The sequence below is a fragment of the Nomascus leucogenys genome, chromosome 2 (genome assembly GCF_006542625.1).
Source record: "Nomascus leucogenys isolate Asia chromosome 2, Asia_NLE_v1, whole genome shotgun sequence".
Lineage (NCBI taxonomy): Eukaryota > Metazoa > Chordata > Mammalia > Primates > Hylobatidae > Nomascus > Nomascus leucogenys.
This window is the reverse complement of record NC_044382.1, coordinates 97328740-97353165: the sequence shown is the minus strand read 5'-3', so window position 1 is coordinate 97353165 and position 24426 is coordinate 97328740. Positions and strand designations below refer to the sequence as shown.

Here is a 24426-nt window from a genome sequence, read left to right as displayed (position 1 = left end):
GTTTCTTTGATGTAATAAAAAGCTCACTTTCTCAGGGTTGTTTAACATTTCTACATCATCAAGTATGTATATACCTTTATACTAGATTGTAGTTCTAATAAACTAGAATTGCGGACTATGCTACTTCAAAGCATTCGTGGAATACTTATTTTTGGTTTATAGTATATTCCTTTTAAATTAGAATTATCGCTGATGCTTTATCTCCCCTCCCCTCAAAATTAAAAATATATATAATAACAATAATCCTAATAGAATATTTTGGAAATTGAAAATGTTTATTCTGTTTACCATTCGATAATTTCTAAATTTAATATTTTTCCTTGTCGTTGTATTCTTTAATCTAGAGTACTCTCTGAGTAGTGCAGACCTGTCATCTCTGTCTGGGTTTAACACCGCCAGCGCTCTTCACCTTGGTTCAGTAACTGGCTGGCAACAGCAACACCTACATAACATGCCACCATCTGCCCTCAGTCAATTGGGGTAAGCAATATTATTTTTTATAATATAATTTTAGAATGCATTTTGAAAAACAAATGACAATCTCTAAATATGTGCTTTAATACCTATTAACGGGTATAAAATTCTACTTTATTGAAATCCAAGTGTAATTTTCAGATCAATACTTTTCAAGTAGCTTAAATCTTATATACCTGTTTTTTAAGAGGACAGCGAGCTCTGTAATAATGAGGTAAATTCTTTCCTTATTGTTTTAGGCTACATTTGTTTCCACTTCTATCAGTGATATAATTTTTATTTAGTTTTCACACAGTTCATTTGGGACATAAGAAGGAATTTATAGTATAAGCTTAGATATTTGAGAATTTTTCTTTTTTCACATAAACCATATAGTTGATGCTAATGTTAACCTAATACACATAGGAACAACTAGTCAATTGATACACAGGCTTCATGTATTTATAATGTACTCATAGTATAGTTGTATACTTATAGATATTTTATGAAATATATGTATATAATATTAATTAGTACATATAATACTAATTACTTAAATTTGGATATAAAAATAATTTTTGTTTTATGTAGTCAGAGGATGTATCTTTCTGCCCCCTTGTGGTAGTTTTCAGATATGTCTTTATCATAGAAATGACTCCTGTCATTTATCTATGGAAACGTTCAAACCTTTAAAAAGCTCTGAATTCACAATTCACACTATTTCATATAAAACAAATCATTTTTAAAAAAAGCTTAAAACATAAACTGAAAGCCTGACTGTAAATTTAATAAGTCCAAAATTGCAATTAATCTTCAAAAGAAAATACCAGGAGGATATAAAATATTTAAAGAAAACAAGCTTTTATATTTTAAAAATATTCTGTATGCCTAGCCCACTTTTACTTTTCTGCTTAGCCATTTGTTATTGTTAATCACTTAGCTGTATTAGTTAACCAGTTATATATCCATATGTCTAAGGAGATAGAATAAAACATTGATTAGTATAAAAGTCACTAATTTATACCACAACTTTGTGTCTCTTATGTCTGCTGGTGCCCTCTCTCCCCCCACCCACTAGCTTTCACATGATACTGATTTAGCATATATTAGTGATCTGATTATGAAATACTCACCCATACACTGTTTGCTTATGTTCATCCTACCCACTAATCACTGTCATTGAAAATCTAACCTTTCATTTAAATAGTAAGATAAATTCACGTGATACTGTCACTCAGCTTTCTTGAAAGATAGTTAACTTTGAAGATACATTACGTATTGATCAGCGCAGAGTTTTATCTTTTTAAGACACTTAAATTTTCTCTGGAATGTTAACTATTCAAGTAGACATTAACTGTGGGAACTTCTTCAGGTAATTACCACCAAGCACATAATACCATCCAGGCAACTAAAAAATATGTACATATATACATATTTTGTACAAAATATCTACTGCTATGGCTTAGCAGGGAATCCACTGAACATGATTCTTGTCAGAAATAAACATAACTGCTTATTTCCCATTTTTTTTACAAAATTCATCCATTATAGGGCTAGATTTCCCTAAAAGTTATCAACATCAAAAGCCATATTATTTTCTCTGAATGTGACTTTTTTTGTTTACAATAGTACCTGATAATTTACATTTTTACATATAAACACATGTTTATTTACATATTTTAACTGTACTACAATTTTAAAACTCTTTTCTATTACAAAGGAAGAATCTAATTCTCTGCTGCCTGTAATAGAGGTTTCAGTAAATGAGAAAGGCGGGACAGCCCTAGGCAGAAAGGAACTGAATTACAACAGCCAAAGATGAAGCATTTTGTTCAGCTCCCGGTTCCTTTCAACACTTAATTTCGTTGTGCTTAATTTGACTCTTAGTTTTCTCTGTGAGTTTTAATTGTACTTAATCACTTCCCTTAACCCTCAAATCAATGGAATGACCCTTCCAGTCCTTCCACTGTTGGCCCTCCTCTCTCTCTGCTTCACACACACTCTTTCTCTCCCTCTCACAATCACACACAGAGTAGCTTTTTGAAAGGAGGTTCCTTCACAGGGACTACCTCATATTCACACGATTAAATGTTAAACTGTTTTTTTAAAAAAATCCCAAGCTGCAATACTTATGTGATTTACGTGAGCATCCTTAATTCTTTACAGTGTAAATCAATTTAAAAAGAATTGATACATTTTCCAGGCCAAAGTTGTCGCAGAGATTTGTGTTGCGGGCTCACATTCTTTTGGCTGGAGACAATGTTCATAGCAGAGTGGAATATATTTCAGCTCCACCAAAGTAGATATTCCCAGCAGCCCAAGATGGTTACCACAATTCTTTCTCAAAATTGCAAAACCATAAATAGAGTTCTTCATATTTTGTCCGTGGAAAGAAGTTCATTTTGTCCTTTGGAGCTTTAAGTCTTCAAAGCTATACTTTTAAAACCTAGTATCTGATTTTATCTAACCAAGCTAAGTAAGCAACACAAATTGATTTGCTGTAGGGAGAGAGATGGCTAACAGAGGAACTTGCCATCAAGAGTTAATGAAAGTCCTTTGAATACTAATATTTGATTTAGTGTAACACTAAGTTTTGGTGTTTTTCTAAACCACCACCTGTGAAAAGGGCAACCTGTTTTCTGGAAGAATTTCCATACGTCATCTTTGTTGATGTGGGTGTTCGGTACATACTGAGAGAGATAACTCTGAGTAGAGATGACTTATAAAAGGTTAGGTTAAATATAGTTTGATAGTCTAATTTCCAGGTGGAGGCAGTAAAAATTTTGAATAAAACTATCCAGTCATGTTTGATTTCTGAACAATTATGGGAAAGGGTAGGAGTTTTCCCAATTCAAAAGCATCTGTAATAGATGAAAATTCGCATAGAGGACTTGATATGGGTAACTTGCATATCTGGCTTCTATCTCCCCACCCACCACTTTATCACTCACCCACACATATGCAGTATTTCACAATTATCCAGGTCTATAATTATTCGTGTCTATATTTTGTTCTCAAGTAGACCAACATGCTTATATCTGAACCTAGCATATATGCAGTTAAGTTATTTTAATGCTACTTTTTTCTTTTCAAGAAAATACTTCTTTGTTAACAGAGACGAGCCATTCTATTTTGTATCCTATGTCACAGTATAATGAAGCTGAATCTAAGATATCACTTGCATTTTATTACTGTGGATTTAGTCCTCACAACTACTCAAAATGCTTCATGTATGTTTTCAGTGTCAAATGAAATTCCACCAAAAGATAAATTTAAGCTAGTCTGTTTGTAGAAAGGGATAACCAATAATTGTTACATCTTTCATGGGGAAGATACGCAGCTAAACCTATACAGGCCAGTTAACATAGGGAGATGACGCAAAGAGGTGAATAATGCAGCTTCCAAAAACTGTATTAAAGAAACAGAATTTTGGTTATATTATTTTTCCCTTACCTTGTCTAGATTAACTGCTTAGACTGTCCAACTCACCAATTTTTTTTCTAATTTTCTATGTCACCCTCCCTATGAAGACATAATCTATATGTCAAAGGGCAAGCAAAAGTATTTATTGATTTATCACTTTTTATTTTCAGGCTCCTAATTCATATTCATTATTAAATAGTTGTGTGATTCATAGCAGAAGCATTTAATTAAATTTTAGTGAAATGGTCTTTCTTAGAGCCAGGAAAATTCTTCATTCCAGAAATCAAAAGATGATTTCCTCTAACATCAAAATGAATCACTAAGTAACTTTGAACCAAGATAAAATAGTCTACCATTATGAATCCTTTTGAAATACAGGTGTTCCCTCTCCCCATTTTAACAAGGCTTATTTAATTAAAATTAACTATTTTGGAAAGTTAGTAAACTGATAAAGACTATAAAATAATAAGCTACAAATAAATATCTCCACATATAAACAGGTGTTTGAAAATTATATACAGTCAGTGTGGTTTCTTGATATAAATGCTAACACTTCTTTGATTATATAAGATCATAAAAGCTAGAGAAAGAAACGCTTATTAAGGAAACAAATAATTCTCCTTTATATTATTCTCTACATTAGCTCATCTATTTATTAATAGAAGGAAAGTAATTCTTTGCCAGTAGGTGGTGCTTTTGTACAAAACATCACTCAAAGATAAACTCGTTTCTGACTAATTTTATTATCACTATACATCTTGAGTTTGTATTGCATCTCCCAAAAAGCCAGCCCCAAGTTACTTCACTTTTTTTCTGAAATATATACTTTTTCTCTCAGTGCTCATAATGACATTGTTAGTGCCAACTAATTCTCTCCACTGGAAAGCAGCGTAATTACATACATTAGTAAGTAGGCTTGCTTTCCTTTGTTTAAAATGGGTGTGTCTGTATGGATAATTCTTCACTTGGATTCTTCCTCAATAAAAGAGAGTACCATGCTCTTTTGACAATATAGTCAGGTAATCCTGACTCTAGCTGTGGAAGTCAGTGTAATTAGTCTGAGAAGAGTAAAAACATCTTAAAATTGATGCCAGCAATGCCACTATGGTTTATCCTGATCAAAGCCATTGTAATTGCTAATCTACACTTAAGGGCTTAATGCTTTTTTCCTCTAGAATTCCACGTTTCTAAATTTTCCCATATTTTGGAAGAAGGAAAAATTACTCTCTCTGGGAATATATGAGGATTAAGGATTATAAACACAGTAAAATCACACTACATCCTTCTTGGCAACAAGTTTTCCCTAGGCAACACCAGATTCATCAACTAATGCCAATGATACATAAGAGGAGTGGTAGCCTAAGAACCGCATCAGGGAGTGACTAACATTAATAAAATTGAGGTCATTGTGGAACACAGAGTATTTGCATCTCATGTAACTGCAGAAGGATGAAGAAAGTCAAATGGTCAGTTTTAATGGAGTAGAAAGTCTTAAGTGTTTGAAAACCAACATTTAAACTTTCTGCAGTTAATTTTCAATTTCCCTCCCCCTTTCCCTTTTTTCCACCTCCCAAGCTTTTTGCCAGATATAGTTATTGTGCAGCATTTGAGTTCTAGTCATTTAAAATTTAACTCCCTTCACTTTCTCTGAAGACTATGTAACTCCATCTGTATGTGCTTATTAATTGGAGGCAAATATTTATATTGATAATAAGCTTTTAAAAATAATATTCAAACATAAGCATTAGTAAGTCAAGGAAGTCTAATTCCAGAGCTAAACACTGTATCTAAATGCTTAGAAATTTAATTTTTAGAACTAGTCTAGGGATAGAGTCCATGAACACAGAAAATGCTTTTTCCATTGTGTCTTAAACCTTTCTGAAATGGTAACCTATATGTTTAGGGAGCCTGTCAGAGACTAGAGATATAATTCATGAGGCCTGGACCAGTTAAATACTGTAATTACTACCGGGCAAATCAACAGAGGCATCCTAAATCGCCCTAAGAAGGCGATGCCCTTATGTGCTTCCAAGCACGTTCTCTTCACTCTGGGCATGCTCTGGTGTCTATGCGAGTCTTTAAGCTGATGTTTGATGTAATTGTGAGTTCCTGGGGCCTCCAGGCCTCCTTCATCTGTAACTGGGTTTCCTTTCCTCCTACAGAGCTTGCACTAGCACTCATTTATCTCAGAGTTCAAATCTCTCCCTGCCTTCTACTCAAAGCCTCAACATCAAGTCAGAACCTGTTTCTCCTCCTAGAGACCGTACCACCACCCCTTCGAGATACCCACAACACACGCGCCACGAGGCGGGGAGATCTCCTGTTGACAGCTTGAGCAGCTGTAGCAGTTCGTACGATGGGAGCGACCGAGAGGATCACCGGAACGAATTCCACTCCCCCATTGGACTCACCAGACCTTCGCCGGACGAAAGGGAAAGTCCCTCAGTCAAGCGCATGCGACTTTCTGAAGGATGGGCAACATGATCAGATTATTACTTACTAGTTTTTTTTTTTTTTCTTGCAGTGTGTGTGTGTGCTATACCTTAATGGGGAAGGGGGGTCGATATGCATTATATGTGCCGTGTGTGGAAAAAAAAAAGTCAGGTACTCTGTTTTGTAAAAGTACTTTTAAATTGCCTCAGTGATACAGTATAAAGATAAACAGAAATGCTGAGATAAGCTTAGCACTTGAGTTGTACAACAGAACACTTGTACAAAATAGATTTTAAGGCTAACTTCTTTTCACTGTTGTGCTCCTTTGCAAAATGTATGTTACAATAGATAGTGTCATGTTGCAGGTTCAACGTTATTTACATGTAAATAGACAAAAGGAAACATTTGCCAAAAGCGGCAGATCTTTACTGAAAGAGAGAGCAGCAGTTATGCAACATATAGAAAAATGTATAGATGCTTGGACAGACCCGGTAATGGGTGGCCACTGGTAAATGTTAGGAACACACCAGGTCACCTGACATCCCAAGAATGCTCACAAACCTGCAGGCATATCATTGGCGTATGGCACTCATTAAAAAGGATCAAAGACCATTAAAAGAGGACCATACCTATTAAAAAAAAATGTGGAGTTGGAGGGCTAACGTATTTAATTAAATAAATAAATAAATCTGGGTCTGCATCTCTTATTAAATAAAAATATAAAAATATGTACATTACATTTTGCTTATTTTCATATAAAAGGTAAGACAGAGTTTGCAAAGCATTTGTGGCTTTTTGTAGTTTACTTAAGCCAAAATGTGTTTTTTTCCCCTTGATAGCTTCGCTAATATTTTAAACAGTCCTGTAAAAAACCAAAAAGGACTTTTTGTATAGAAAGCACTACCCTAAGCCATGAAGAACTCCATGCTTTGCTAACCAAGATAACTGTTTTCTCTTTGTAGAAGTTTTGTTTTTGAAATGTGTATTTCTAATTATATAAAATATTAAGAATCTTTTAAAAAAATCTGTGAAATTAACATGCTTGTGTATAGCTTTCTAATATATATAATATTATGGTAATAGCAGAAGTTTTGTTATCTTAATAGCGGGAGGGGGGTATATTTGTGCAGTTGCACATTTGAGTAACTATTTTCTTTCTGTTTTCTTTTACTCTGCATACATTTTATAAGTTTAAGGTCAGCTGTCAAAAGGATAACCTGTGGGGTTAGAACATATCACATTGCAACACCCTAAATTGTTTTTAATATATTAGCAATCTATTGGGTCAACTGACATCCATTGTATATACTAGTTTCTTTCATGCTGTTTTTATTTTGTTTTTTTGCATTTTTATCAAATGCAGGGCCCCTTTCTGATCTCACCATTTCACCATGCATCTTGGAATTCAGTAAGTGCATATCCTAACTTGCCCATATTCTAAATCATCTGGTTGGTTTTCAGCCTAGAATTTGATACGCTTTTTAGAAATATGCCCAGAATAGAGAAGCTATGTTGGGGCACATGTCCTGCAAATACGGCCCTAGAAACAAGTGATATGGAATTTACTTGGTGAATAAGTTATAAATTCCCACAGAAGAAAAATGTGAAAGACAGGGTGCTAGACAAGAAGGAAGCAGGTAAAGGGATAGTTGCTTTGTCATCCGTTTTTAATTATTTTAACTGACCCTTGACAATCTTGTCAGCAATATAGGACTGTTGAACAATCCCGGTGTGTCAGGACCCCCAAATGTCACTTCTGCATAAAGCATGTATGTCATCTATTTTTTCTTCAATAAAGAGATTTAATAGCCATTTCAAGAAATCCCATAAAGAACCTCTCTATGTCCCTTTTTTTAATTAAAAAAAATGACTCTTGTCTAATATTCGTCTATAAGGGATTAATTTTCAGACCCTTTAATAAGTGAGTGCCATAAGAAAGTCAATATATATTGTTTAAAAGATATTTCAGTCTAGGAAAGATTTTCCTTCTCTTGGAATGTGAAGATCTGTCGATTCATCTCCAATCATATGCATTGACATACACAGCAAAGAAGATATAGGCAGTAATATCAACACTGCTATATCATGTGTAGGACATTTCTTATCCATTTTTTCTCTTTTACTTGCATAGTTGCTATGTGTTTCTCATTGTAAAAGGCTGCCGCTGGGTGGCAGAAGCCAAGAGACCTTATTAACTAGGCTATATTTTTCTTAACTTGATCTGAAATCCACAATTAGACCACAATGCACCTTTGGTTGTATCCATAAAGGATGCTAGCCTGCCTTGTACTAATGTTTTATATACTAAAAAAAAAAAAATCTATCAACCATTTCATATATATCCCACTACTCAAGGTATCCATGGAACATGAAAGAATAACATTTATGCAGAGGAAAAACAAAAACATCCCTGAAAATATACACACTCATACACACACACGCACAGGGGAAAAAAAATAAGAAAATCATTCTCCTCACCATAGACTTGATCCCATCCTTACAACCCATCCTTCTAACTTGATGTGTATAAAATATGCAAACATGTCACAAATGTTCTTCGTCATTTCAAAATACTTTATAGTATATCAATATCAGTAGATACCAGTGGGTGGGAAAGGGTCATTATATAAAAATATGAAGAAATAGCCATATTAGTTTTTTAACCTGCAATTTGCCTCAGCAACAAAGAAAAAGTGAATTTTTAATGCTGAAGATAAAGTAAGCTAAAGTACCAGCAGAAGCCTTGGCTATTTATAGCAGTTCTGACAATAGTTTTATAAGAACACGAAGAGAACAAAATCATTCGAAAATGGATGCCAGTCATCTCTTGTTCCCACTACTGAATTCTTATAAAGTGGTGGCAAGATAGCGAAGGGATAATCTGAGAATTTTTTAAAGATGATTTAATGAGAAGAAGCACAATTTTGATTGTGATGAGTCACTTTCTGTAAACAATCTTGGTCTATCTTTACCCTTATACCTTATCTGTAATTTACCATTTATTGTATTTGCAAAGCTAGTATGGTTTTTAATCACAGTAAATCCTTTGTATTCCAGACTTTAGGGCAGAGCCCTGAGGGAGTATTATTTTACATAACCCGTCCTAGAGTAACATTTTAGGCAACATTCTTCATTGCAAGTAAAAGAACCATAAGTGGCATTTTACACAACTGCGAGTATTGTTATATCTAATCCTATTTTAAAAGATTTTGGGTAATATGAAGCTTGAATACTGGTAACAGTGATGCAATATACGCAAGCTGCACAACCTGTATATTGTATGCATTGCTGCGTGGAGGCTGTTTATTTCAACCTTTTTAAAAATTGTGTTTTTTAGTAAAATGGCTTTTTTTTTCCCAAAGGTGGAATTTAGCATTTTGTAATGATGAATATAAAAATACCTGTCATCCCCAGATCATTTAAAAGTTAACTAAAGTGAGAATGAAAAAACAAAATTCCAAGACACTTTTTAAAAGAATGCCTGCCCTCACACACTTTTATGTATTTGTTTTTCTTACATACCCATCTTTTAACTTAGAGATAGCATTTTTTGCCCTCTTTATTTTGTTGTTTGTTTCTCCAGAGAGTAAATGCTTTGTAGTTCTTTCTTTAAAAAACATTTTTTTTAAAGAAGAAGCCACTTGAACCCTCAATAAAGGCTGTTGCCTAAGCATGGCATACTTCATCTGTTCTCGTTTGTGCCATCTGCCGTGATGTCGTCACTTTTATGGCGTTAATTTCCTGCCACTACAGATCTTTTGAAGATTGCTGGAATACTGGTGTCTGTTAGAATGCTTCAGACTACAGATGTAATTAAAGGCTTTTCTTAATATGTTTTAACCAAAGATGTGGAGCAATCCAAGCCACATATCTTCTACATCAAATTTTTCCATTTTGGTTATTTTCATAATCTGGTATTGCATTTTGCCTTCCCTGTTCATACCTCAAATTGATTCATACCTCAGTTTAATTCAGAGAGGTCAGTTAAGTGACGGATTCTGTTGTGGTTTGAATGCAGTACCAGTGTTCTCTTCGAGCAAAGTAGACCTGGGTCACTGTAGGCATAGGACTTGGATTGCTTCAGATGGTTTGCTGTATCATTTTTCTTCTTTTTCTTTTCCTGGGGACTTGTTTCCATTAAATGAGAGTAATTAAAATCGCTTGTAAATGAGGGCATACAAGCATTTGCAACAAATATTCAAATAGAGGCTCACAGCGGCATAAGCTGGACTTTGTCGCCACTAGATGACAAGATGTTATAACTAAGTTAAACCACATCTGTGTATCTCAAGGGACTTAATTCAGCTGTCTGTAGTGAATAAAAGTGGGAAATTTTCAAAAGTTTCTCCTGCTGGAAATAAGGTATAATTTGTATTTTGCAGACAATTCAGTAAAGTTACTGGCTTTCTTAGTGATGCAGTGTCCGTGGTGCATTTTTTTAAATTAATGTTTTGCTGTTTAAATTTATTCAATTTTATTGTGTTTTTTAAAAAGCAGCTTATGCCACAAGCACAAATGAGCTATCTCAGTTTTCAACTCAAAATATTATATGAAAAGATGGATAAGTGTGTTTGTGTGGGAGGGGTGAAAATTGGATAACAGTTCTTAGGGTATTACAGAATTCAGCCAGTGTTGGAAGTTTAAGGTTCTTATTGAATGGTTCAACTTCTTTATCAAAGAAGTTCCATGAAGATCTTTGATAACCTGTTTAAATGTACAGAACTTTTCAAAAGTCACTGTGAAAAGCAGTACCATAAAATAAGTTATTTTTTAACTAAAATCTGTAGAAAGTGTTTCTAAAAGCAGTTCCTTTTTTCTTCATCAAAATAATTTCTAAAGGTTGAAAACATAGGCTTATAAATCTGAATAAATTAGTGAATTCATACATTTTAGAGACTATCAAATATATCCATTATTAACATTCAATAATAATGTCCAAAGGGGAATGTCCTTAAAAAGGTCTATACAAAGATTAATTTAAAAACTGAAAAGGAAAACAAGACACCACCAGTTAGCCAGCTGGAGAACCTGAACTTTTGCGTTAGTAGTGATATCTGCTCTGAAAAGAATGCAGTTCGAGGAAATGTTGCATATGGCTTCAAAATAGCAGTGCTTTCTGCTTTGTTCTCTTGTATTCATTTTCAGCAAACATGTATTAAGCAATTATTATATGTAACTCATGTGGTGATTCCAGGATGAATGAAGATGTAGCCCTTTCTCTTAGGAAACTTACAAACTAATAGGAGATAAAAGGCATTCTCAGGGAAGTCTACAAAGTACTACGAGGGAGCCACTTTGGCCATCCTGGGACAGAGCACACCAGAGGCTCAGAGCATGGACACTTCTTCATCCACCCAGCAGAAGCCTTTCACTTGATTTTAAAGGTGGGCAGGATTGGGAAGGGCCCAGAAGGGGATGAGTTCAAGGCTGTTTGTGGGCCTGTGACCCCTGCAGTCACACATGGCCCTACCTTGTGTTTCATTTAGTGTTCTGCTATCATTATCCTGATAATATCCTGATAATAAAATTATCCTTAATAATTTTTATTAAATAAAATTTTATTAAATTAAATTAAATAAAAATTATTAAGGATAATTTTATTATCAGGATAATGATAGCAGAACACTAAACGAAACACAATGTTTGAGTTTGAATGTTGTGCGTAAAGTCCTATAGGACAATAGAGCATGTGCCTGAACAGAGGAGATACACAGGAAAAAGTGAACACAGAGAGAACCTTTTATTTCACTTTTTCAACAAGGACTTCCACATTTTCATTCTGCACTGGGCCCTGGAATTATGACACCATCCCTGGATGTGGGCATTTCACAAGGAAGAAATAATAGATACAAAGGTACAGAGATGGGAAAGCAAGAGACAAACTGGCAGGAATTGTGGGCCTTTCTGTTTACGTAAAGTGTAGCCATGTGTAGGGGAGCAGTGAGAGACAAGACTGGAAGAGTTAGTTTGCCTCTGATTATATAATCGCAAATTTAAAAGAATTAGGTTTAAGCAAGTAATTGAAATATTTAGGAGAGAGAAAATTGTCAGAATTCAGTAAATGGTTAGATTAATAGTAGGAGTGGTGATAGATAAGGAATTGTTAAAGTTTACAGTTTTAGGCTTAAATGATTAGGATCCTAGTAACGTCCAAATTGGAAATTGAGAGGTCACTGCTTTGTGAAGAAGGTAGTCACTTCAGTTTTCAGTATGTTGAGTTAGAATATGAGAATGTTGTAAATAAGGACTTAAACTCAGGATATCAGTTAATGCTGGCCTGATTTGGATGTGTGGGTGTTTTTTTTTTTTTTTCTTTCAATTATGTTTGAAAGTCTGGATTAAATAGAGATACTGAATTTGGCAAGGGAACCCTATTCAGAACAGAGCATCTGAATTTTCATCTTGTGATTTGAGAAAACCCTTTTTCCATTTTGTTTGCATATTTCTATGGCATCTTTCCTATGTGTTATCCTTGCAGACTGACTTCTAAACAAGATCCAGTGATGAAGGAGTAAAGCCAAGTTCACTTCCCTACTGTGCATATCCCTTGGATTCCAACTGTCCGAATTGCCTGAGTGCGAATATCTCCATCACCAAAAATGAGGCTGCCCTTTAACCTCTCCTGTCCCAAGCACGACCTCCTTCCTGGGAACTTTTGTTAAGAGTTAGAATTAGGAAAACATGGGAAAACGGTCATTGTTTCTGGCCTTAAAGTAGTTTCTGATATTACCGATAACCTTGGCTGCCAAATCATCAGCTCCATCTCTTACCCAGTCTGGATCGCTTCAGACTGGAGGAAGAACTTCCAGCCCTCATATACCCATTTTTAGTAGCCACCTTCTAGAAAGGATGCTCACCCTTTGAATCTGGCAACTCAGTACAAGGGCCAGACTGAAATGGGAGGAAACATGAACTACTAGTGGGACAATTCTGCATGGAATAGAAAGTAGTTAGGAGAGGACTTTGCTCAAACACTCCAGGGCCAGAAATGTAGGGGCCTTGTTAGTTTCCTTGACATGCTCCACCAAGGGAGAGCCAATGCCTGGGAGGTTGCAATGGTAGGGGTAACCTGAGGAAACAGACATTGAAGTTGGCGTGTGAGTGGGGGCAAGACACTAACAGTTCCTTCACTACAATGAACTTGACCTACCTGATATTCAACCTACCTGATTACACTGTGACAAGGGTGCAGTTTTTTTGAGAGGTCTTGGTTAATAATTAAACCAACTATGCCCCTTACAAGCTAAGTAACATTTGTCAACTTACTTATTCCCTCTAAGCACTGATTTTCTCCAAGTCACAGAGTTTATCACTAACTCAGAGGGTTGCTGAGGCTCCATTAAGACTTGATAGGTGCTAATCACTAAAAAGATTGGGAGCCCTACTCTCCCACAAGTTACTCCAAGTAAACACAATGCTACTGTGTAAAATGATGGTAAAAGAAGTCAACAAAGTTCTGATTTTTCCTATGATGACCACAGTATGCTGTTTTATTTCTTCAGGAATATCACGTTCCCAAAAGATAATTTGGTAGGATCCTACTTTGCTAATGCTCAAAGCACATACTCCACTTACAGAGAAAGCCGAGCTGTGCAGGTATTCATCCCAAAGCTTCACACTACTAGTGCTAAATATATCAAAACACAGGCTTTTCTAGAAGTGATAGTTACAGAAACAATTACTTTCTTCAAACATTTATTCCAGAAATATTCTATACGATATACTCGTTTATTTTTACAAATGAGAGAGCCCTGTTTGGAAATGCAAACCTATGTGTATGCAAAAGCTTATATGTGTAATATTCATGTTTAAAGTATAGGGAAGGTACCTAGCCCTACAGGAGTGCTTAAGTAAATTGTGGTACATCCTCCCAATTGAATCCTATCTAACCATTTTTTGAAAAACACAAAACAAACTAAAGCCTCTATGTACTGATATGGAAAACTCCAGAACGTATCATTAGGTAAAAAACAATAATAGAGCAGTGTATAGAGTAAGCTACCTTTCAGGTAAGAAAAGGAGGAGACCAAAACAATAAGTTTTCTTAAATTTGCGTAAAGAAACCCTAGAAGAACACACAAAGAAACGAAAATACAGCCGAGCTCTGTGGCTCACGCCTGTAATCCCAGCACTTTGGGAGGCCAAGGCAAGTGGATCACCTGAGGTCGGGAGTTTGAGACCAGCCTGGCCAACATGGTGAAACCCCGTCTCTGCTAAAAATAAAAAAATAAAAAAAAATTAGCTGGTGTGCTGGCACGCCTATAATCTGAGCTACTCGGGAGGCTGAGGCAGGAGAATTGCTTGAACCCAGGAGGCAGAGGTTGCAGTGAGCCAAGATTGTGCCACTGCACTCCAGCCTGGGTGACAGAGCAAGACTCCATCTAAAAAAATTCAAAAAAAAAAACTTAAAAAAAAAAACAGAAATGAAGAAAGTAGTTACCAACATGGCAAGGGGTTGGGGAAAGAGGTGAATGAAAGGAAAGATTTAGCACATACTTTTAAATACTCTTTTTATTTTTGAACTATATGATATGCTACTTATTTTTTTAAGATTTTAGTTTGAAAAAAAGCCTTCCCCAAAAAAGCAAATGCCACACACTGAATAGATTTGCAGGGAACTCTCCTCTAATGAAGCAGCCTTTGGAAAGAAAACGCCAGTGTGTAGAGCAAACCTCAGGACTGATAGGCTCGCCTCTAGGATTCTCCAGGCACAGACGGCCTCAGCTGTCAGTTGTGGATGATACGACCACAACCTTAAGGTTAGCAGTTTGCTTCTCTATTGACTACACTAACTGGCCAAAGAGCCTTCCTCAAGCAAGCAGTTTTCTATAATTAAATCACAAATATGAATTTAGAATTCATCCTATAAGGTTTAATTTACTCTGCCTGGTTAATAAGCAGTTTATCCTATCAGCCATCTAATATTAAGACTATAAATCTAGAGATCTTGGCTGAATGTCTGTTGCTTCCTTGCTCATTGCCATTGTAACCTGCTCCCCTATGACCAACCCAGCTATAGTATTAGAACACAGAAAGCATGTCATCCTTACCAACTCCTGTGTCCGTAACAATCAGCTGAAATTGCATGGAGACTATGTTACTTTTTGGTACTTTCAAATTCATCAGCTAAATTTCCAAGTAAGATTTGGGAGGCTGAAAATAATATTTTTCACTGTTTCCATCTTTTCATTCTTCCCATTTACTATCCTGGTTTATGTGCTTTGCATGTGAAAAAAATTATTTGAGCAAATCAAAAAACATTTTCCTTACTTCAGAGTTCTACTGGCAATAAAAGAATAATGCTTTCCCTCATGAATATGTACAATTGTTATTTGTCAAGTGAAGTAAATTTTTTTTTCAAAAATAAAGAATAATACTTTCTGGCCAGGAGCGATAGCTTACACCCTGTAATCCCAATGGTTTGGGAGGCTGAGGTGAGCAGATCACTTGAGCCCAGGAGTTTAAAACCAGCCTGAACAACATAGTGAGACCCCTGTCTCTACAAAAAAAAATTAAAAATTAGCCTGTCATGGTGGTGCACACCTATAGTCATAGCTATTCTGGAGGCTGAGGCAAAAGGGTCACTGGAGCCTAGGAGTTAAATGTTATAGTGAGCTATGATTGCACTATTGCACTCCAGCCTGGGGGACACAGCAAGACCCTGTATCTATAAGAGAGAGAGAGAGAGAATAATAGTTTCTTCCATCTCTCTCCTGAATCCCCCAACCAGTAATGATATTTGTCCTTTGAGTTTAATGACTACAAAAGAACTCAGAAAAATGACTTTTTTTATTTTATTATTATTATACTTTAAGTTTTAGGGTGATTTTTGGCTTCTAACCAATGTGTCCTCTCCAGAGTCCACTTTAAAGGTACTGACAATATAAAGACATACACAACAGCCCTTCCTCACCTACCTTGATAAAGCCCAGTTTTCTTCCTGCCTTTTTAATAATGCATTCTGTAGACTCTGAGAATAGAAGAGAAAGTTCCTACGAAATATAAAATCAAGAAATAGGAGACATGATACATTAAACTTCTGTATTTAAAAAATTATGTATGACTAGTTATTAGATAAACCAGAATGTAACTAATTTCGGTGCTAATTGTGATAACAATTATTAAAAATCACTCATTAAAATTTATGTGAAGATTATGCTGCATGAGAGAATCTGGACACAAAAGAGAACAAACTGTATAATTGCATTTATATACAGTTCAAGAACAGACTAAACTAATCTATGCTGATAGAAATGAGAACAGTAGTTGCCTGTTGGTGGCGGTGGGAACTGACTAGAAGGGGGCACCAAGGGACTTACTTCAGTGACAGAAAAGTTATATACCTTGACTGGGATCATTTGTTAAAATTCACTTAGTGTACATTTAAGATCTGTGTATTTCACTCTGTGTGAATTTCACCTGAATTTTAAAATGCTTATATGAAGACAAATCTCAAATTCAGAATATTATGTAAGAAATAGTAGTAGGGAGACCAAGCACGGTGGCTCACGCCTGTAATCCCAGCACTTTCGGAGGCCGAGGTGGGCAGATCATGAGGTCAAGAGATCAAGACCATCCTGGCCAACATGGTGAAACCCTATCTCTACTAAAAATACAAAAATTAGCCGGGCATGGTGACGTGCACCTGTAGTCCCAGCTACTTGGGAGCCTGAGGCAGGAGAATTGCTTGAATCCGGGAGGCGGAGGTTGCAGTGAGCCGAGATCATGCCACTGTACTCCAGCCTGCCAATAGAGCAAGACTCTGTCTCAAAAAAAAAAAAAAAAAAAAGAAAAGAAAGAAAGAAAGAAAAAGGAAAAGAAATAGTAGTAGGGGCTACCACTCTAAGGTATCTCCTGTTGAAGTATATGAGGGCCTACTTCAATACAGATAATCATTATGCTTCCACTGAGCCCTGATTCAAATCAAGATAAACTACTCAAAGAATATTAGTTCTCTTAAATACTTTGAACATACTCCACTATATTTGTTGTACTGTTATATTACCATAGATAAAGGGAGGTAAATTTCAGTTCAATCCTGATCAAGTTCACACAAATGCTAAAGTAGTAGCAGTAATCTAATATAATTACATCAAGACCGATCATGTAATGTAACAATACACATCACATAAATTGATTACCTCAAGGATGAAGATATCATTTATTGCAGAATACTAAATGGCTTGATTATTTTGCAATCCGGCGTCTTATACCATATTTGTACTAACTCTTGCTCAACATAATGTTAAACCTCAGAAGATAAAAAAGAATAAGAAAGCTAAAATTCTAGTATTTTGTCTCTAGACTGTCCAAAATGAGGCTTCATTAATTTTCACCCCAGGGAAACTATTTGAAGCTTCAATATATATAGCACCAAGAGTGACAGTCAATGCAACTGGTAATATTAAAGCACCTTCCTATAAAATTGATCATTCAGCCATTCATCTTTGAGGGTTAGATAAAGGACAACACAAAGAAAAATAAAAGGCCTGGGTGCATTTTGAGGTGCACTTAGTGAAATTAAGTGCAAGGCCTATCTGCTTAAGTCCTCTGAAGCTAGCAGTGGAATTTCATGAGTGTATGAATTTCAGAGAAAAGTACATATGATCAATAGAAAAAAATGCTTAAATGGGAGGAGGGCAGTAGACATTGCAATATTCTCTTAATTATTAAGAAAAAGATGTCAAACATTAAAACAAAAGATTCTTCATAAAGGATTAGAAACTCTTTGTTGTTAATGCATTTGATCAAATATGTGTATATAATTCTAATTGACATTCAGCATTTATATGCACACACGCATAATATATATATAACACACACACATAATGTATATATACTTCATGAACATGAATTAGATTGATACAATCAACAGAAGAAAAGAAGCCTTGATTTTATCTACATGGATATTTGTCTCGGAAAATGAACCTATCATAGCAAAAGATTACCCATGTTGGCTTTTGCTCTCCTTTGTCTGTCACCACCACAAGGCTGTGCACACCCAACACAAGCAAACATCAGTGTTTGAGGACCAGCAGAAAGAATATTAGAAAGTACATATTTGGGTCAAATTTATAAGGTCACATTATAAGGATGACTGCTCTGTTTCTCCTGGATAACATCAAAGAGCGACCATTGTATTACTCCCAATATTTCTTCATGCTGAAGAGGAGGACGTAAAGGTGCACTTATGTAGAAAAGGTGAGCAAGCAAGTGTCCTATAGAGATACCCAAACACCAGCATTTGTTTTATTATAAACCATCATATAGATTAAAATGATCTTCAATTGTGGTCTTGTGCTATTTTAATTCTGTAATAAGCAATGTCCTAAGTCCTTAGTAATATATAACTTATTATATATTAAGAAATATTTTAATCTTTATCATGTCATGGTATGGTCAAAAGATTATAAACTTTGATACCTGTGTTTAATGCCCCCTTGGCCAGCTACAAGTTATGAAAAAAAAAATTTTAACCACCCTTGGTCAGTTTCTTCATCTGTAAATGGAAATAATATCTATATTTAGGGATGTTATAAAGGTTTTTAAAACTATGTATGCACACACATATATATATAACTGTTATACACATTATACATAGATTTTTATATAGTTATGTGTATGTGCATATACATATACATACACACACACGTGTGTATCACTCAGTATTTACCTATTTTAGCACACTATATAGCACTACACATTCACAGCATCTTAGTGAAAAATAAATATACCTCCAACGGAGCTGAAAGGTTCTAGGGAGTAACTGGGGATAGTAAATGATTACTCTCCTTACCTGGAACCAACCACTAGGAGTAATGAACTAAATATTAAAAAATTTCTAAATGCAATTTTTAAAAATAATTTAAAATATGTTCAAAAAGATTAGAAAATGAAACTATTATGAAGAAGTATTATTGTTGGGAGACAGTCCTCTATGGGTCTCTCCCATTGATACACATCTTGTTGGGTTTGCCAGGAATGCAAATGCAGGACCAGCCTAGTCTTCTCGTTTTGTCGCCCAGGCTGGAGTGCAGTGGTGCGATTTTGCCTCACTGCAACCTCCGCCTTTGGGGTTCAAACAATTATCCTGCATCAGCCTCCTGAGTAGCTAGGACTACAGGCATAAGACAGGTTTCCACCGTGTTGGCCAGGCTGGTCTGGAACTCCTGACCCTAAGTGATCTGCTACCTTAGCCTCCAAAAGTGCTGGGATTACAGGCGTGAGCCACTGCGCCCAGCCTCAAGACTGGACTACTCTTTAACCAGGTCATTTCTCAAGGTTGTATTTGCAGTGAGCAGCCTTGAAAGATAAGGTAAAATCTTCCTCTGAGACAAAGAGTGGGCTTTTTTACTGCTTGTTATAAAAGTCGTGAATTCCCCAAACTTAGTGCTCCTCAGCTATACAAACCCACTGTGCGCATAGCAACCATCCGAGCTATATCACACCACCGTATCACACAGAACTGTGGACAGAGGGAATCAGTGCAAATATGTTGATGCTCATGCTGTTTGCTGTGCCATGAGAAATACATACTTTTGCCTGACTCAGGAGTCTCATGTCTTCTGCCAGCCTCTATCAAACAGTAACAGGCTTACTCAATAGTTTCTAACTTTTGGCAGGGGGATGGGTTGGTGGCAGAAACATGTTTCTTTTTAAAAAAGGAAGGACAAGGTTCCCACAGTTTTCATTCGAAGATATGAAAAGACCCCCTGGAATCCAGTAGCTAATGTTCTTGCCCAAGTGGTAGATGGAGTATGGGTGGCAGTGGGTAAGAGTTCCCCACTGTTTTACGTGTTAATGAAGAATAAACAATGAGAGCTAAAATTGAAGCAAGCTACAGAAATGGTGTCTTAGCTGTTGCTCACTCTCCTACAAATGGGCAGAGGAAGGGATATTAACATTACGAAGGAACAGAAAACTCCAGCTAAAAGATAGTGTGGCTGTGGCTACGGAGTCAAGCAATTTCTAAAGCTGAAATAAGTGATGTCAGAAATAGGGGTTTTGCTCATCAATATAGACCTTCGGATAAACTGCAAACATTAGAAGTTTGGTTGCACCATAAGCAGGCAGCCTCTCAAAAGCAAAAGTGAATGCAAAGCTTTGCCAAATTGCACAGGGCTAGCCACGCCTGTCTACCTGGTCTCTGCTATAGTCAAACTTGCCTAGCAACAAGAAAGAGGCACTGGATGTTGAGTGGCTGAAAGCTCACAAGACAAAATGTAATGACATAGACAAGGACAAAAAGAAAGGGACCCCTGGACCTAGGCAGTCTCCAGATGCCAAAGGTGCACAGAGGAGGAAACAGCACCGGGGCTAAGATATCCATCTTAGAGTCAAGGGTCAAGGGAAATGAAAAGGCTAAAAATTATGTTTCTTCCTACTATCTCCACCAATGGACTAGCCTCACCAGCACCCCTGCACCTCCCAAACTCACAGCTGGGGAATAGCATGATCTGGGTACTGCTACTGTACCCCTTGATGAGCATGTGTTAAGACTCCTTGACCTGTATCCCTGTAGGGAAAAATGCACCTGAATTCAACTGATGGAATCTAGGTAAAGTTCACAGTAGACAAATAAACTAAAGTGACCTTATGGGTGGGGCATTTATGCTACCACAATGTACTACTGTGACTTCCACATTTGAACGTGTAATGAAATTAAGGTGGTATGTGCCTATACTTCCCTGTTCCATCAGTGATAGACAGGGCCCATACAGGAATCACTACATGCACCCTCCCTTTAGAGTCATCAAGAACAATTAAAAACCCAGAGGGAGAAAAGAAATCACAGCTTCAGTTAAAGACTTAAAAGCTGCCAGATTCTCAGAGAGGTCATTTTCAGGACCTCACAAGACGCCATCACTGCCTAACATAGGTGAAAAAGGAAGCTATTAAGCTGCTACTAAGGTCTTGTTGAAAGCCGTGCAAGCATTGTGACTCTCTGCCCTGCCATTCCCATTTTAGTTCAGGTCAACTCCAGCTTGATGATTAACAAGCTAGGAATGCCCAACAGGCATTATGAGTCAAATGGAAATGGTATATCAAGAGTACAGGCAGCCTGGGCCTGGCAGCATTTTGGATTTACATGAAAAAGTGACAGCTACCCCTGTGGGGACCTCCTTATCCCTGACTCCACCACGTGTAGCAAAACCAATAGTTCAATGGAATTCTATTCACGGAGGTTTTCCTAAATATTTGGGCCTAGCTCACTGATGATTTAACTAAATTAAAAGCTGATAGTATCTGCTAGGAGGCACTAATCATCAAACTTCAATGGCAGACTGGAAGACTGTGGTAAGGACTTGTCACCACAATGAGTTGAATTGAAAGCCATTATCCTTGCCTTACACAATACTTCTGAGGGCCACACATGTTGTATTTTTACTGATTCTTTGTCTGTAGTCAATGGCTTAGACATCTGATCTGGCAGAATAAAGACAGCCCTGTTTAAGGGCAACAAACTGTGGTTGCAAAAACAAATTGTGGTTGCCGATCGAATAATCTGGGTCACTCAGTACATACCTTTGTAAAGATTCATTTTTGAATGAGAATGACTGGAATCAAGCTGCTAAGCCTGAACTTTCCAGACAGCCACCATTGTCACCTGGATCTATTATAGCGTCACACATAGCAACACAACCATCATCATGGAATGGGCACATATTAAAAAACAATGTTTCTGGTGCAGATGCCACCACTGCATGCCAGACTTATGACTTTTGCCAAAAATTGGTCTTTCGATGAAGAACTCACTATACTTCAATAGACATTGTCCCTGCCTTTACCTGAAAAATTGATTATATTGGACCTTTGATTCACCCTTGGACTACCACTGATGCCTCACCACTGTTGACACTTTTTCAGGTTATAGTGTTGCAGTTCTAGACTAATCATCTGACTTTAGTCATACCTTTATGGTCTTTGAATTAAACCCTTTCATGTTTTCAGCTTTCTAGATAATTTATAGCCAGAATGTATGCCTGCTGTCTCAAAGGCCACCCAATAACGAGCCAAAGGTCAAGGTATTTGATGGGTATTCCATGCACCTAGCCATTTACAGACATTTGATATTGTAGAGCCTTGGAACAGCATTTTCAAAATTAACACAAAAGGATTTCTGACTCCTTCTCCTTCACATTCTCCTGGGCCACACACCTAAGTAAGGCAGTCTAGTTCTTGAATGTAGCCATCCACAGAAAGGTTTCATCTCCTTTGCTTGACTCTTGGGTAATGGTCAGAAAAGGATGGGAGGTTATCAATACCGATTTGGAAACTTTAGGATGCCACCCTGACCATTTCTGGGCATGATACTTATTTCTTTCCTTTAGCGGCAAACCAGAGGCTGGCATAACTGGTACATGCTCCAGGTGGCAAACTAGCCAAAATGGGGCTTCATCTCTTTCGTTCACTGTGGCACCCTAAGCTGCTAGAATGGTACCTGGCACAGAAGCAACTCCCAACAATATTTCATGAATTAGTGAATGAATTATATGAATAAAGTATTCCATGACTGTTGGGACCTTTAAATTGATTTTAAAAATAGCTTAACATGTTAATACATTTAGATCTATTTTATCTACGGTAATTCCTAATAACATTTAATATAAGAATGAACCATCATTTTTCATTTCCTCTACTGATGGACAGTTATTTTGCATGCATCAACATGGAAAAATCTTAAAAACATAAGTTTTGGAGAAAAAGCAAATGTCTAGATACGTAAATATGTAGTAAAAGATTTCCAAAATGCACAGGAGAAATTTATATTAACTTTTAGAGAGTGGCTACCTCTGGAAAGAAAGAAAAGGAGAGTAGACAGAATTAGAAGGTGGAAGGATAATTTTTACTTATTTATTTTCTTTAAAAAGGCTACATGAAAATTAAGATCTTTCAAATGTGAATGGTGGTTAATAAATTTTTGATATTCTGTTATTTTGTTAGCATTTTTCTGCACATTTGAATTATTTTACACTCAAAAATAATTTTTTTTTTTTGAGATGGTATCTCGCTCTACCACCCAGACTGGAGTGCAGTGGTGCAATCTCTACTCACTACAACTTCTACCTCCCAAGCTCAAGCGATTCTCTTACCTTAGTCTCTCGAGTAGCTGAGATTATAGGCACTCATGCCATCATACCCGGCTAATTTTTGTAGTTTTAGCAGAAACAGGGTTTCGCCATGTTGCCCAGGCTGGTCTTGGACTCCTGACCTCAAGCGAGCCACCTGCTTCGGCCTCCCAAAGTGCTGGGATTACGGGTGTGAGCCTCTGCACCTGGCCAAAAAGTAATTTTTAAACTACAATAATATTTTCTGGTTTTAAATAAACTCCTTGATTACTATGGAAAACATAAGGACTTAAGTTCAATCTAAGATTAGCAACTAACATAATATTTTCATTAATTCTCAAAGCCAATAATTTCTATCATAATTTGTATTTTATTTCATTTTATATTTTATTTTATTTTATATTTTATTTTGAGACGGGGTCTCAGTCTGTTGCCCAGGCTGGAGTGCAGTGGCATGATCATAGCTCACTATAACTCCGAACTCCTGGGGTCAGGTGATCTTCCCACTTCAGCCCCCGAGTAGCTGGGACTACAGACATGTGCCACCATACCTGGTCAATTTTTTGTTGTTTGTTTTTGGTAGAGACTGGGGTCTCCTCATGTTGCCCAGACTGGTCTCAAACTCCTGGGCTCAAGCAATCCTTCCACCTCAACCTCGCAAAGTGCTGGGATTACAGCCGTAAGCCACCATGCCAGCCTATAATTTTTATTTTTATATGCATAAAAATAAAATTAAGCTGAATTGTATTTATTTATTTTCAGTTTTAATTAATTTTTTATAGTAGCCTTATCCCTTGCCCCTCTCCCACCCTTTCCCCTGAGTCCCCAAAGTCCATTGTGTCATTCTTATGCCTTTGTGTCCTCATAGCTTAGCTCCCATTTATGAGTGAGAACACATGATGTTTGGTTTTCTTTCCTGAGTTACTTCACTTAGAATAATGGTCTCCAATTCCATCCAAAGTTGAATTTTGAAAGAAGAAATACAATAGCATTTTACTATTTTATTTGTAGTCTTGTAAGCATATGGATAGGTTAATATTATTTCTCA

The 24426-nt window shown here is 36.5% G+C and overlaps 1 protein-coding gene and 1 long non-coding RNA gene across 17 annotated transcripts in view; one reads left to right on the top strand and one right to left on the bottom strand.

Annotated features, from left to right (window-relative positions):
• MEF2C (myocyte enhancer factor 2C) overlaps positions 1 to 10724 on the top strand; it is a 170004-nt gene extending 159280 nt beyond the window's left edge. For 10 of the 16 annotated variants that reach the window (XM_030816638.1, XM_030816631.1, XM_030816646.1 and 7 more), the window contains 2 exons: positions 345 to 480; positions 6039 to 10724. In XM_030816638.1, coding sequence (XP_030672498.1) covers positions 345 to 480; positions 6039 to 6360 — 458 coding nt within the window. In that variant the 3' untranslated portion in view covers positions 6361 to 10724. The remainder of the gene's footprint in view (positions 1 to 344; positions 481 to 6038) is intronic. The other 6 variants (XM_030816675.1, XM_030816681.1, XM_030816669.1 and 3 more) reach the window with 1 other exon arrangement.
• LOC115836317 lies at positions 6133 to 23587 on the bottom strand. The gene is made up of 3 exons (XR_004031272.1): positions 23450 to 23587; positions 16227 to 16301; positions 6133 to 6340 (listed from the first exon to the last, which is right to left on the bottom strand). It is a non-coding gene; the product is annotated as an uncharacterized LOC115836317 (long non-coding RNA).
• Between the last annotated feature and the right edge of the window lie 839 nt (positions 23588 to 24426).